General features: G+C 43.7%; 1 protein-coding gene across 2 annotated transcripts in view; it reads left to right on the top strand.

Annotated features, from left to right (window-relative positions):
* Positions 1-12,582, top strand: part of COQ8A (coenzyme Q8A) — a 43,247-nt gene that overhangs the window by 13,249 nt on the left and 17,416 nt on the right. For both annotated transcript variants that reach the window (XM_040057921.2, XM_040057919.2), the window contains exons 3-5: positions 678-1,088; positions 2,056-2,122; positions 9,954-10,028. In XM_040057921.2, coding sequence (XP_039913855.1) covers positions 678-1,088; positions 2,056-2,122; positions 9,954-10,028 — 553 coding nt within the window. The remainder of the gene's footprint in view (positions 1-677; positions 1,089-2,055; positions 2,123-9,953; positions 10,029-12,582) is intronic.

Raw genomic sequence — 12,582 nt, 5'->3', positions numbered from 1 at the left:
AGCTTTTGCAAGGTTAGGACAGAGAAGAGAAAAGTGTCAGGAGAAGCTTGCCTGGAGTGTTGCTGTGCCTGATGCTGTTATCCTTGCTCCAGGCACAGAATTTTATTTATTTTGGGATGACAACACATAGTTTAGTGGTTGAATAATGGAATGTGTTATGCAGCGGTGGTGTCGTGGTTGTGAAAGGCTGAGCTTACTCTGCCTGTAAGTAGGTATCTGGTATAGCTTCAGGTGGCTTTGGGCTTGGAAGCGCTCATGCTGTGTGACGGAAAACAGGATGGGAGGAGGGAAAACATTATTCTTACGTGCTTTTGCAGCTCCCATCACCTGTTGTTTCTGAGCGGTGCATTGCTTCTAGTGAACTTCACATTTAGTGACCCTTTCTGGCAGTGTATGTCAAAACAAGGTGTCTCCAGTTATGGATATATGAAAAACTTAAAGAAATTGTCCCATCAGTGGAGTTAAAAGGTTGCCAGGGATTCCAGGCATCCTCAGTGTCTCTTCCTTCTATTCTTGTCTCTTACTTTGAATGTCTGCAGTGCCAGAGTCTCTAAGTCTCTGTAATTCCTTACTGTGGAGACATGACACCTAGCTGCATACTCATTTCTGAGGACCACGGGTGGGTAGGGAGCAAGGTTTAAGATCTTTTCTTAAAGTATTTCAATTATTGTTTGCAGGAACTAGGCAGACAGCAGGAGAACTTTAATGACTTTGGTAAGGATTTTGGGAAAGACTATGACTTCTCAGCGCGAGAGCCATCAGATGCTCCAATGGACTTCTCCACTGCCCCTGGCAAGCCTCAGGAACACAGCGCTGAAGGCCCTGCTTACTCCTACACAACAAATGGACCCTTTAGAAATGTTGATGAAACTGGAGGTTCTGGCATGAGTCAGAAGCCTTTCCCTCCCAAAACGGATGCAAGGTTGTTTGGAGGCATTAGGGACTCTGGAAATCCTTTTGCTACTGCCTTTGGACAGAACAGAGGTTTTCACCAAGACCATTCCTCTGTTGGTGGATTAACAGCTGAAGATATTGATAAAGCCAGACAGGCCAAAACAGGTTCAGGGCAGAAACCCTACAAACAGATGGTATGTTGTTTTAATTAAAGATTCTCAGTACTGTGGTGTCTGTACGAGATTGCCCTTACTCACCTTCTTCTGTGTTTCTCTCATTTCTTCCTCTTCTGCTGTTCACATTTTGGGAGGCAAAAGAGGGAAGTGTCAGTGCTCATTAACCCTGTGCTATTTGTTCTGTCAACAGCTTTTCAGTCTCTTTTCAACTTGCTCCCTCTGTCAGAATCTGACATGAGAGGATGTTTAAAAAGTGTACATAGGCTTAGAATTAGACCTAAGCTCCTCACAGTGGTGACTGTGGCTTCCTGAGTGGCATCTTGCAGTTGTAGAGGTGGAGCCAATGCTGCCCTGAAGCATAAGTAGATTGGAGAGTAGCACAGCTCACAATTGCTGCTTTAGTGCTTCGTGGCCTTGTGTGAGAGTGCAGAACCCACAGCAGAACTCACAAGTGCAGATGCTTGTCATCTGCTCTGACCTTGTGCCTCCTTCCCCACATCCAGTATCAGATGCCACTGTGGGCTCACTCACTCAGGATATTTGATGAAACTGTACACTTAGCTGCTCCTGCTGTTGTGTGTGGAGGAACTGTCTACAATCTTGTGAATCTGATGACCCTCCATGTGTTCTAATTCCATGCCTGGAAGGGAGTTCAGGTTAGCATTGTGTGGCTTCTCCAAGTTCAAAATACAAGGGCTGCTGAGTTGAAAGTGAAAATCGGGTTTCCAAACATGGTCATCAGCTCTTCTGTCTTTCCCATCCTCCTGTCCTCTCCTCTGCTCATCAGTTTATGATGTGTCCATTCTGCACCATATTCCCTTGAAAATCTCCCAATAGATACAAAGCTCGCGTTCCATGAAAGCTTTTTGCAGCGTGGAGTTGTTCAGGTGCTCTGGCTTGTGCTCTGACTTTGCAGGTATCTGACCATGTGCCCAGTTAATTTGTGGATTTTTTGGGTTTTTTTCCCCCTCTCTCTCCACTGCAGCTCAGTGAGCGGGCCCGGGAGAGGAAGGTTCCAGTCACCAGGATCGGCCGACTCGCCAACTTTGGAGGTCAGTTTGCACTCCCATGTTTGCCGTGGCACTTGCACGTGCTGGCTGATGGCTGGCTGTGACAGGGCTCCTGCTCTGCAGCATGGGTGGTGCCATCTGCCAGTTCAGCTTGCTCACAGGAAAGTGCTTTCCCACCAACAGCTTAGCTCAGAGCTCGATTTGGGCTTTTTCATTGCTCTTGAGAGTTTAGGGCAGATGACTTGGGGGTGCATAGTAGAGCTGCACATCTTCATGGTGACACATACCGTGTGGGCTGTGCTGTTTTAATGGGAGACTGAGGTGCAGGTTGTTCCCCAGCTTGTACAAATATCCTGGTCCTGCACATGTGATTGCACTTTGAGGAAACTCTCCCAGTTCTTACAGTGTGCTGTTAGTGTCAAGCAGAGACAGCTGGAGCAGCTGTTACTTTAAATCATCTTTTCACTACCTTATCCTTGTTACTTCTCTGAACAGTGTTTAAATATAAAACATATCCCCCTGGTATTCCTTTTTGAGCACGGCGAGATGGTAATAGTCAAGGTTTGATCTAGTTAGCCATTGCTTGTAGATCATTTTCTCCCAGAAGGATGTAAATTCTGAGCTTGTAAGATTGAGCTAGCTGAAACCTAAATGAATTTTACATGCAGAAAATAGTCAAAAAGCAGCTAAATATTCTAACTAATATTGACAAGTGATGCTTATTTAATCTTGTATCCAAAGCCATCAAAGAACTTAATATGTTCCTGAGGAAAAAGGGATCACAGTATTGCAGGTGGAGAGATGAACACAGCTAGTGTTACTTAGGTAATCATTGGCTGAGAAGTCTGTCTGTTGCTGTGGTTGGGTTTTTTTTGTCCTTACTGTTTTGAGGTAGTGGCATGTCCAGGTTGTGAACAGTCTCTTGTGGCTCTTGTGATTCTCTTCCACAAAATTTGATAGAGAAGCACACGTACAAAGTAGACATCCTGGTGTTACAGATCCCAGAAGAAAGAAAAATAACCTGTCAGATGTAATTCAAATCAACTGTTATATGAAAAAACAATTATTCTTTCTCTGTGTGTCCTTTTGCCAGACTAATATGCACACTGGGAGGAGCTGGGGCAGGGGCTGATCCTCTGCAGTGCAGGAATAAACAGCAAGTGAATTTTGTGCTAAGTTTTTCTTACTTGTCAGATTTCTTTAACCCTGTAGTCTGTTGCAGGCACTCTGGCTTCACAGCATGCTTAATATTCCTTAAGAGGAAGCAGGGTTCATGATCTGCTTTTTGGAGTAACAAGACATTACTTTAAAACTCACTTGGCTATGTTTTTAAGCTCTAGTAGCGCACGCATCTCCATTCTAATCTAGCCTTGAGTGTTATGAGAAGTATCACAGCACTTTCATCTGTCATCTTCTGAGTTCATCTGTTGCTGCTTGCTGGTGGATGTGAAGCGGCAGGTGACCAAATTTTCTGTGAACTTTGGGTTCCAGTGCTGTTGCTTTATGTTGCAGCTTTTGGCATCCAAGGCCGTTGTGTGAGGGAAGGCTAACTCATGCTTCTAAGGGAAGTATAACCAGTCTTCTCCTAACCTCAAGGCAAAAACCAAAACAAATAGCCCCATCAGACCAAAACCACTAAGGGAGAGTAGGAAAGAAAGCGATTGTTTATAAGCAGCATCTCCAGACATCTGTGTGTCATTTATTTTTTTTTTTGTCACGCTACTCTCCTCCAGTTGTCTGCTTTATATGGTTAAAATGGCTGGCAAGACAGAATGCTTGCTTTTAGAGGGCTTCTGGGCAAAAATTCTTTTGCAGAAATTGTTCAGATCCTCTGGTGTCTGCAATCTCTTGTTAGCATTCATTGCTTATCTTTCCCTCTGAATTTTAATTTGCAACAGCAAAAAAAACCAGTACTGTCAGTACAGTGGCTTAGCAAACAACAGATGTGGTCTAGTTTAGTTCAGTTAGTTTAGTTCAGGTAGTTTAGTTCAGTTTAAGATAACCCTTAGTAATATTTTGGGACTTTTTACAAGTCCCTTTATTCAGAGCGGGGCAAGACACTGGCACAGCCTGCCCAGAGAAGATGGGGATGTCCCACCTCTGGAAGTGTTCAGGTTGGATGGGGGAGGATGAAGAAATACTGCAGGAAATATCACTGTTAACCTGTGAGATATTACTGATCCAGCTATGTTTTTGTTTCCTGGGACATTCAGATGATTAGAATCAAACAAGGAATTGGGGGGGGTTTTGATTATTTCCTGCTCTGCTGCCTGGCTCTTCACATTGCCTTAAAAATAATTAAGGGCAGGAGGCTGTTCCACATCCATGAGGGAATGTAGCTTAAAGCAAGTAAACCTTTTGTGCAAATCTTCTTCTTCTTCTTCAAGGAATCTTCTTGTGTGCTTTGGGATGCCATTTTCATTTGAAGACCTCAAGAAATCATTCTGGGAAATAAAGTGGTTGAGGTGGATTCTTCTCCTACGCCAGTCAAAGTGGCATTTGATAATTTTTTTTTACACTTTTTAAAATAAAACTCGCTTTCCCCCTTTATTTCCATATTAAAACAGTGTTATTTTAGGGTTGGATAAGATGGAATGATGTTGAGTAGGTAAAAAACAGAGTTCATATAACTATTTCTGGGGTTCAGATAGCTGAATTCCCATGCTATTGGCATGATCCCATTCCTCCTCCTGTCTTTGCATGTTTTCTTTTGTCCCCTCCAATGTTATAGGGAGTGTTCAGCTGTGTCTCAGCCATGTCAGGACACTCTTGTGGGTGATGAACAAATTAGCAACAGGAGGCAAAAACACTTGGACTGCTAAGTTTGACTGGCTTCTCACCTTGTCTGTGGGCAAAGAACATTTTACTGGGAGGATTGAAGATCATGTTTTCCAACACTTGCATGTAATATTGAGCTGACATTGCTCTGTGATCAGCGCAAGATCCTCTACTGAACCTCTTAGTCCTTTATATGTATTTTTGTATGCTTCTTGCAGCAGCCAGAGTGACTGCTGGTAGATGTATTTATAGTACTAAATAGCATCATTGACTTTTATTTATTTGTTCTTCCCAGGACTGTAATTGAAAAAAAAAAAAAAAATTCTGCAGTTTTTTTTGTTCTATGCTTGTTTTGTAGCCTGATGGGTCATCAGTTCCACCTTCTCAGTTCTTGATCTTTTTTTAATTTCCATTCTCCCTTCCTTGCCTTATTTGACTTTTCTAAGCTGTTCCCGTCTCCCTTAATCATATTCCTGGTTTCTAAGTTTATTATTTTAATGATATAATAGGATACTTTTGCAATAAAGAAAATTCAGGAAGCTTGTGGTGAAGTCTAGATTTACTGTGATTTTTAACAGTTTTGGAAACAAAAAAAAGCAAAAACTTAGTCTGTTGAGGTATGTTAGTAAAGTATTACACAGGCCTGACAGCTGCAGGATTCAGATTGTCATGTGAGTGGCGAGTAAGTGTCTTGGGTTTGCTTGCTGAGGGTTTGGCTGCCGGGTGGCTTCTGTGAGAAGCTGCCAGAAGCTTCTCCCGTGTCCGACTCCGAGATGGCTCCAAGCCAAGGCTGTCAGTGATGGCGGCAGCACCTCTGGGATGAGACTTAAGAAAGGGGAAAAACCTGCACAATTGCAGCTGGAGAGAGGAGTGAGAGAAGCAGCCCTGCAGACACCAAGGTCAGGGAAGAAGGTCTGGAGAAGGTGCTCCAGATGCTGGAGCTGAGATTCTCTGGCAACCTGTGGTGGAGGCCATGGTGAGGCAGCTGTGCCCCTGCAGCCCATGGAGGACCACAGTGGAGCAGAGTTTCACCTGCAGCTGGTGGAGCAGCTCCCAGTGGAAGAGATGGATGCCTGAAGAGAGCTGTGTGAAGCCCACACTGGAAGGGGTTTGCTGGCAGGACTCGTGACCTGCCATGCTGGAGCAGCAGCCTGTGCTGGAGCAGCCTGTTCCTGAAAGATTGCACCCTTTGGAATGGAGCCTGTGCTGGGGCAGCCTGTGAAGAACTGCAGCCCATGGAAAGGACTCAGACTGGAGAAGTTTGTGGAGAATTGTCTCCCGTGGGAGCAACCCCACGCTGGGGCAGGGGGAGAGCGTCAAGAGTCCTCTCCCTGAGGAGGAAGGAGCGGCAGAAACGATGTGTGGTGGACTGACTGTAACCACCATCCCCTTCCCCCTGTGTTGCTGGGGAGGGGAAGGAAGCAGAGAATTCAAGAGTAAAGTTAAACTCAGGAAGAAGGGAGGAGTAGGGGGAATATGTTTTGTGATTTAGTATTAATTTCTCATTATCCTACTCTGATTTGATTGGTAATCAGTTGAACTAATGTTCCCAGGTCGAGTCTGTTTTGCCTGTGATGGTGATTGCTGAGTGATCTCCCTGTCCTTATCTTGACCCATGAGTCTTTCATTATATTTTTCACTCCCAGCTGTCCAGCTGAGGAGCTTTCAGTGTGTGCTGTGTGGTGATTGTGGTGTTTTCTGTGACCAGAACCAGGGCACAGGCTGCTCCTGGGGAGGGTCTTGCCCCAGCCATGCTTGGCAGGCCAAACTGAGCAGTAACAGCCCATTCGGCTCCTGTTTGTTTTGTTGTGTCAGTTGCTGAGCAAGAGGTTTGGTCCTGAACAAAACTGGTTCCAGATCATCTTTTGATAGGCTTGGTTTGAAGTGTACCAGATGCTGCAGATGCCTGGAAAATATTCTAAGAGCCACTCTGCTGGTATAGAACCAAGTGGCTTTTTCCAAGGCTGAAATAATCTGCATGAAGTGCAAAATGCAGGAGAATGACTTTATAGAGGTACTTAAGGATATTATTTTTTCAAGGTGCTGAACAGTGGCTGTTGAACAATTCTGAGTCCCCAAATGATTAATCTTGGAGGAAATACGCATCTTGCAGACAAGGAAAGTGAAGAACATCAGCAGTGACCTGTGCAAGTAGATTAGTGGCCCAGAGGAGGAGAGTGCTTCTGTAGCACTGCAGGTTCTTTGGAGGGGTGAGTTGTTCCTGGTAGCAGGTGAACAGCAGCAGCCAAACCCATATAGCTGCTTACTCATTGCCTCCCACTGCAAGAGGAAATAGAAAAGAGCAAAAGGGAGAAAACTTGGGAGCTGAGAAAACAGTTTAAGAGGGGAAGCAAAGAAAGCTCCATGTTCAAGCAAAGCAGCAAGAAGAGTTCATTTGTAGCTCCCTACTGGCAGGCAGATGTCCAAGTACTTCCTGGGAAGCAGGATCTCACCACCTGTAGTGGTCACTTGGGAAGGCAAAACCTTAACCCCAAACATCCACCCTTACATCCTTCTTTTTTGCAAGCTTGACTGCTAAGCAGCAGACAAACACTGTGATTATGGTTTGAAGATGCTTGAAGCCTTTGTTTAAACTTCAGATCTTTGACGCTTAGCAGCTGTTTAACCATGCACTTGTTTTTGCCCGACCTTAATTTGTTTAAAACTGTTGCTGATTGGTGGTTTGGGTTCATTTTTTTTGGAAATTGGGCAGAGTGAGCAGTGAGGAAACTGTAAGAGCACCTATTGAAAAAGCAGCTCATTCTCTTGTGCAGTCTACAATATTAGTACAGATGCTCAGCTGTGCACATCCATGAGAGGGAAGGTAGAATACACATTCATTTGTGGTCTGATCTTGCCAACAGTGATGTAAACCCAAGCGGCTTTTAAACAAGCTGTGACCTCTCCAGCTTTATTTTGCAAGACAGAGTCGAATCTGGTTCCTAGTCTTTCATTTACTTTTGAAGTGTCTTAATGATGAAGAGATTAGAAACTTCAGATATGTTTTATTTTATGTCCAGGCATTAAATATGGTAATTTTTAATTTTAGACATTGAATATAGAGTCTTTAGAAGAAAATGTGATGTTTTTAATTTGAAACCAATTACTGCCAGTCAGTTCAATCTAGCTCTGATAATGACCAAGCTGATTTATGGTGGGGAGCATTGTTTCGGAGGTGGTGAAAGTGGGATCAAGGCCAACAGAAATGTTCTGTGAGGGGTATTTAGTCTAGAAAAATCATATCTTGTTGATTAGATATGTCTTTATTGGCTTCCTGTCTGACTCTTGGTACTGCTTGCTCCAAGTTAGTCTTGCATGTGGAATCTGATTGGAAATGATCGTGTACCAGCATTTTAGTAGGTGTTGTTTATACTGTGTTTGAAAAGCCTTTTTGTTTGTTTTCTGTGAAACCTAGGGGTATTTTTCTCACTTTGTTTAGCTAATAAAATCTCTGTATTTCTGGTGCAAAATGCTCATTGGTGATGCATGGTTTGGCACAATTGAAGAGTCTGCACAAGTTAATAACTAAGATCAGACTTCCTTCAGTGCTGCAACTCCATAGAAAAAAATTGTAGAAAATACAGAAAAACTTACAAACCTGAAAATCAAACCCCAAACAAAAACCATCCCACAAAACCCCCCACCAAACCAACCAAAAAACCCAAATCCCAACCACCTTGTCATGTCACTGATGCTTTTGGTGCTTCACCTTATGCAGGATTCTCTGGCCCCAGTGCACTTAGTCTGTGAGATTGAAGATTGAGCTGTTTGTCAAGCAGACAAACTATACAAGCCTGAAATTGCTGTGATGAACAGAAACATGCTTTCTGTTCATGGGGGAGTGGGGCTGGAATCGCCTGATGGGAGAGAGGAAAAACTCCAATGCAGGAGGAGGGTCACCTTGTTTGTGGCCAGGCTTTCTCACTTGGGTCTGCAAAACTTGTGCATGTGGTTCTTCCTGCACACATGCAACGTGCCATGTGCTGGAAGCTCTGCTTCCTTCATTGTGCTGACTTTGTTCCCTGCTTGTTTTACCTGGCAAGTTTTCCAGTAGTGCCTCGAGGAGGGCTTGGGCTGCTTGGGAAGCAGGTGCACCCAGTACTATCAGCAGTGCAGGAGTGAGTACAGCACAGCAGGATGCGCCACTGCTGAGGAGCTGTGGAGCAGCGCCATCTGTTCTGGTTGCCCATGTCATTTATTATCCAGAAAAATAAATATTTTGATATTGGGAAGGCAGTGAGACCTTTGGTAGTATGGATTGCTGCATGATTAGGTCTGTGCCTCATTTAATCTTCGGTGCCTTTGCTCTGGTTAGCGGAGGCAGATAACGCTGCTTTTGCAGTCGTAGCTTAACCTGTGGCTGTGAAACAGCACCCTGGAATTCACTGCTTGCCAGAGTGATAGTGCATGTGGAGTGCTGGTGTTTTGTCTCCTGGTCTTACTGTTGCTGTGTGGGATTGCTCCCCAGCTCCTTGGAACTGCAGGTTGCAACATTGCTGGTATAAGGTGAGCCTCGGGGAAAAGCATGTTTCTGTTCATCACAGCAAATGAGCACATGGAAGGAAGAGGCAGCTAATGAGCACAATTAAACCTAATGCTTAGACAGCAGGGTTGCAAAACTTTATGCTCTGTTGGCAGTGGCTTCATCCTAAATACCATTTTCCCTCCTGCTGTTGTAGCATGGTGGGGAGTGAGAGGGATTCTGTTCCTTCCTGAGAATTGTACTTTGAGAACCATGTTTGTGAGAGTTTTGGCTTCTGTTTTTCCCCTTTTTTTAAACTCCATGATTTGAGTCTCCAGCAGGACATTAGCCAGAGCATAAAGCTCTGAGTAACACTTGTGACATGCTTTATAAAAGCCAGATGTCCCAGACTGGCCTAGCCTATGATTCCTGGCTGGCATGATGGGCTGAAGAAATACAGGAGAAAACTCTGGTGTTGAGTGAAGATGACTCCATTGCAGAAACCAGGGTGTTCTATTAGAGCTGTTGTGCGTTTGAATGTGTGGCTTAAAGTTAATTACCAAAAATGCCTCTATATGTAGCTTGGAAGGTTTTTTTCATTCTGACCTGAATCTCTTTCTTCTTATTTTAAAGGACTAGCTGTTGGTCTTGGCATTGGGGCACTGGCAGAAGTGGCAAAGAAGAGCCTTAGACCTGAGGAACGTGGTGGTAAGCCCTTTCAATGTCCTTGCACTTTCTCTTTCCTCCTCTTTATTTTATCCCCAGACACAGTTTACCTCCATTTGCAAGATTTGTATTCTTTTGAAGGCTAGGTAGTGAGACAGAGTAACAGGGGTATTTTCAATATTATTCTTCATCTCTTGGCTCTTCTCCCATCTCAGAACACCACAGCCTCATTGCATAGACAGAGGTCAGAGGAATATTCCAGAAAATGTGTTTGCCAGCACAATTTGTACAGCTTTACTTTCCCATAGCCAGCCCTGAGTTTGAATACTATCCCTGTGCCCATTCTTGGATTGTCTTGACTTAACAATTCTTTTTAAACTGCTCAGTGAAACCATGCATTTCTATCAGTACAGAAACTTTAGATGAACCTGTCTGAAAATTTTGTTAGTGGTTGCAGTCTGTTTGAAATTAAAGGATGCTCTGCCTAGGAGGAACTTGGAGGATGGCTGCTCTCTTGTAAGAGAGATAAAGCACTTTATGCTCCTGTTAAATGGAAATAATCTATTTCCAGTATCTGTCTTTTGCTGCCTTCTAAAGGATTGTCATAACATGCAAAAGGCTGTGCTGTGCAAATTGACCTGATCCTCTTTCCTTTCCAGCTTATTTGAAGTTGGAGGTAAAATGTTCCTAAGTTGTACCCGATCGTGTTGTGGTGGCTTTCTTCTAAGCGTGTGTGTTGGTAAAATGTTGGGGGGGGTGTGTGGGTGAATGGTTTAGGGCATAGAAAATTCAGGTGTTCTTCTCTAGAAAACATGAGATTACTCTAAAGTTTACGGTTCCATTCACTTGTTTGTCATCCAGGAAAAGCTTTGGTAGGGTACTGCAAAATTCAAGGTCTGTTACAGTTGCCGCGGGCTGTTTGGTCTTCAGGGTGTCTCTCTGGTTTGGCTGGTATGGTTGTGTGTTTAGGTTACTTCCAGTGACTGCAGGGAGCTGATCAAAGGTTGAAGTACTTGTAGCTAGAAGTAAAAATGAAGTCAAATGGTTCCTGGTTCAGAAGCATTATTTTTGGGTAATGGCAACTGCTGGTTCCTTGTAATTCTACTCTGTGGCTGGTAGTATTCTACTATAAAGCCAGTTTCTGTCTTCACCCTGGTCATCTTTGGGGGTGGAAGAAGGATGGAAACTGAACCTCTGTTTCAGGAGGTACTGGAGTGGCTTAAAATGAAGAAATTTTGCAGGGGGAAAACACTAAAAAAACCAAAGCAACTGAACAAAAAAATCCCAACCAAAAGAAATTCCCAAAGCATAAAATAACACTTCAGGATATGAAACACATTCCCATTAGTGGGAGGCAGGAATTGTGGATGACCCAGGACTCTGCTTGTATTTGGAATACCAAGATGCAAATATTAACAGCAAGGCAATACAGAGCAGCCCAGCAGAGAAAAAGGATCCTTGGCAAAGAGTTCTTGTTTCTCTCTAAGGCCTGAGGTGTTTGAGGATGGGTGGGTTTCTTTGCTTTGATTTAAAAACATGCACTCAGGCAAGCACAGCTCATCCTGTAGAGAATCCTTGAAGACTTTTTTGCTTTCAGCGCTCGGGATGTTTGGCAGGTTGTTGATACCTGTTGGAAGCTGATGATTTGTGTTGCTTTTAACAGAGGCAGAATTGCACAACTGTTGGTATTCCTTTGCTTGCCAGCATATTTTCTAATTGGGCACACCCCAAGTGAAAACATGAGCTTGCAGAGCTGCAAAGTTTGAGGGAATAACATGAGCTTTATTCCTTTCTCTTACAGTATGAGAAGGACTACTATTATTTTTGGTTTTTTATTTAGAGGGTCGAAGACACTTTATCCTTGCAATAAAGCAATTGCACCTCTAAACTTTAATCTTCTCGATGGGGAAACTATTGTTTTTCTCTGTCAGAACCCTGCTTTACAGTCTTGAATCCTGCTTTGGGAAGGGTGATTTTCTTGAACAAACCTTGATTAAAAAAATAAGTCAGTGAGAACTGCCAACTTCAGTTCTAGGCAGGGAATTAGAAAATGACCTGGCTTTTATTTTTAGGTGTTTATTTGTCTTTCCTTATTGCTTCCCCTCTGCTGTCAAGTCTGCTTAGATAAGATCTTGGAGCAGTGGTTATGCTATAAAGGAGAGTAATATCAATAGTGGAACTGAGAATGGGCCAAGAGCAGCAAGCGTGGAGGTGAGGCAAAAGTGAAAGACTTCCAGCCTTTGTACTCCGGAGCTTCTCAAACCAAAGACACAGGAAAGTTTCCAGGTGACTCAGCTACAGCCTCTAACTAGTGTCTTTGGATGTGTGTTTTCCACCGTATTTTAGAGTGGTGGGTAAGGTTCCATGAATGAGAGCTTTCTCCATGGGCTCTGCTCCTGCAGAAATGCACAGCAGAGAATAGGTACACAGGGGGAGTCCAAGATTCCATTTTCTTACTGTTTTTCTGACAGTACCAGCCTGAGTTGTTCTTGGGGAAAACCTCAGGACATAAGTAGCTCTACATTTCTTTAAAAAATACCTTTCCTGATTTCAGCTTGAGGCATTTGTTTCCAAGTTTTGTGGCTGTCAGCACCAT

The sequence above is a fragment of the Hirundo rustica genome, chromosome 3, assembly GCF_015227805.2.
Source record: "Hirundo rustica isolate bHirRus1 chromosome 3, bHirRus1.pri.v3, whole genome shotgun sequence".
Classification (NCBI taxonomy): Eukaryota; Metazoa; Chordata; class Aves; order Passeriformes; family Hirundinidae; genus Hirundo; species Hirundo rustica.
Note: the sequence above shows the minus strand (reverse complement) of the source record. Positions and strands in the feature narration are given on the sequence as shown.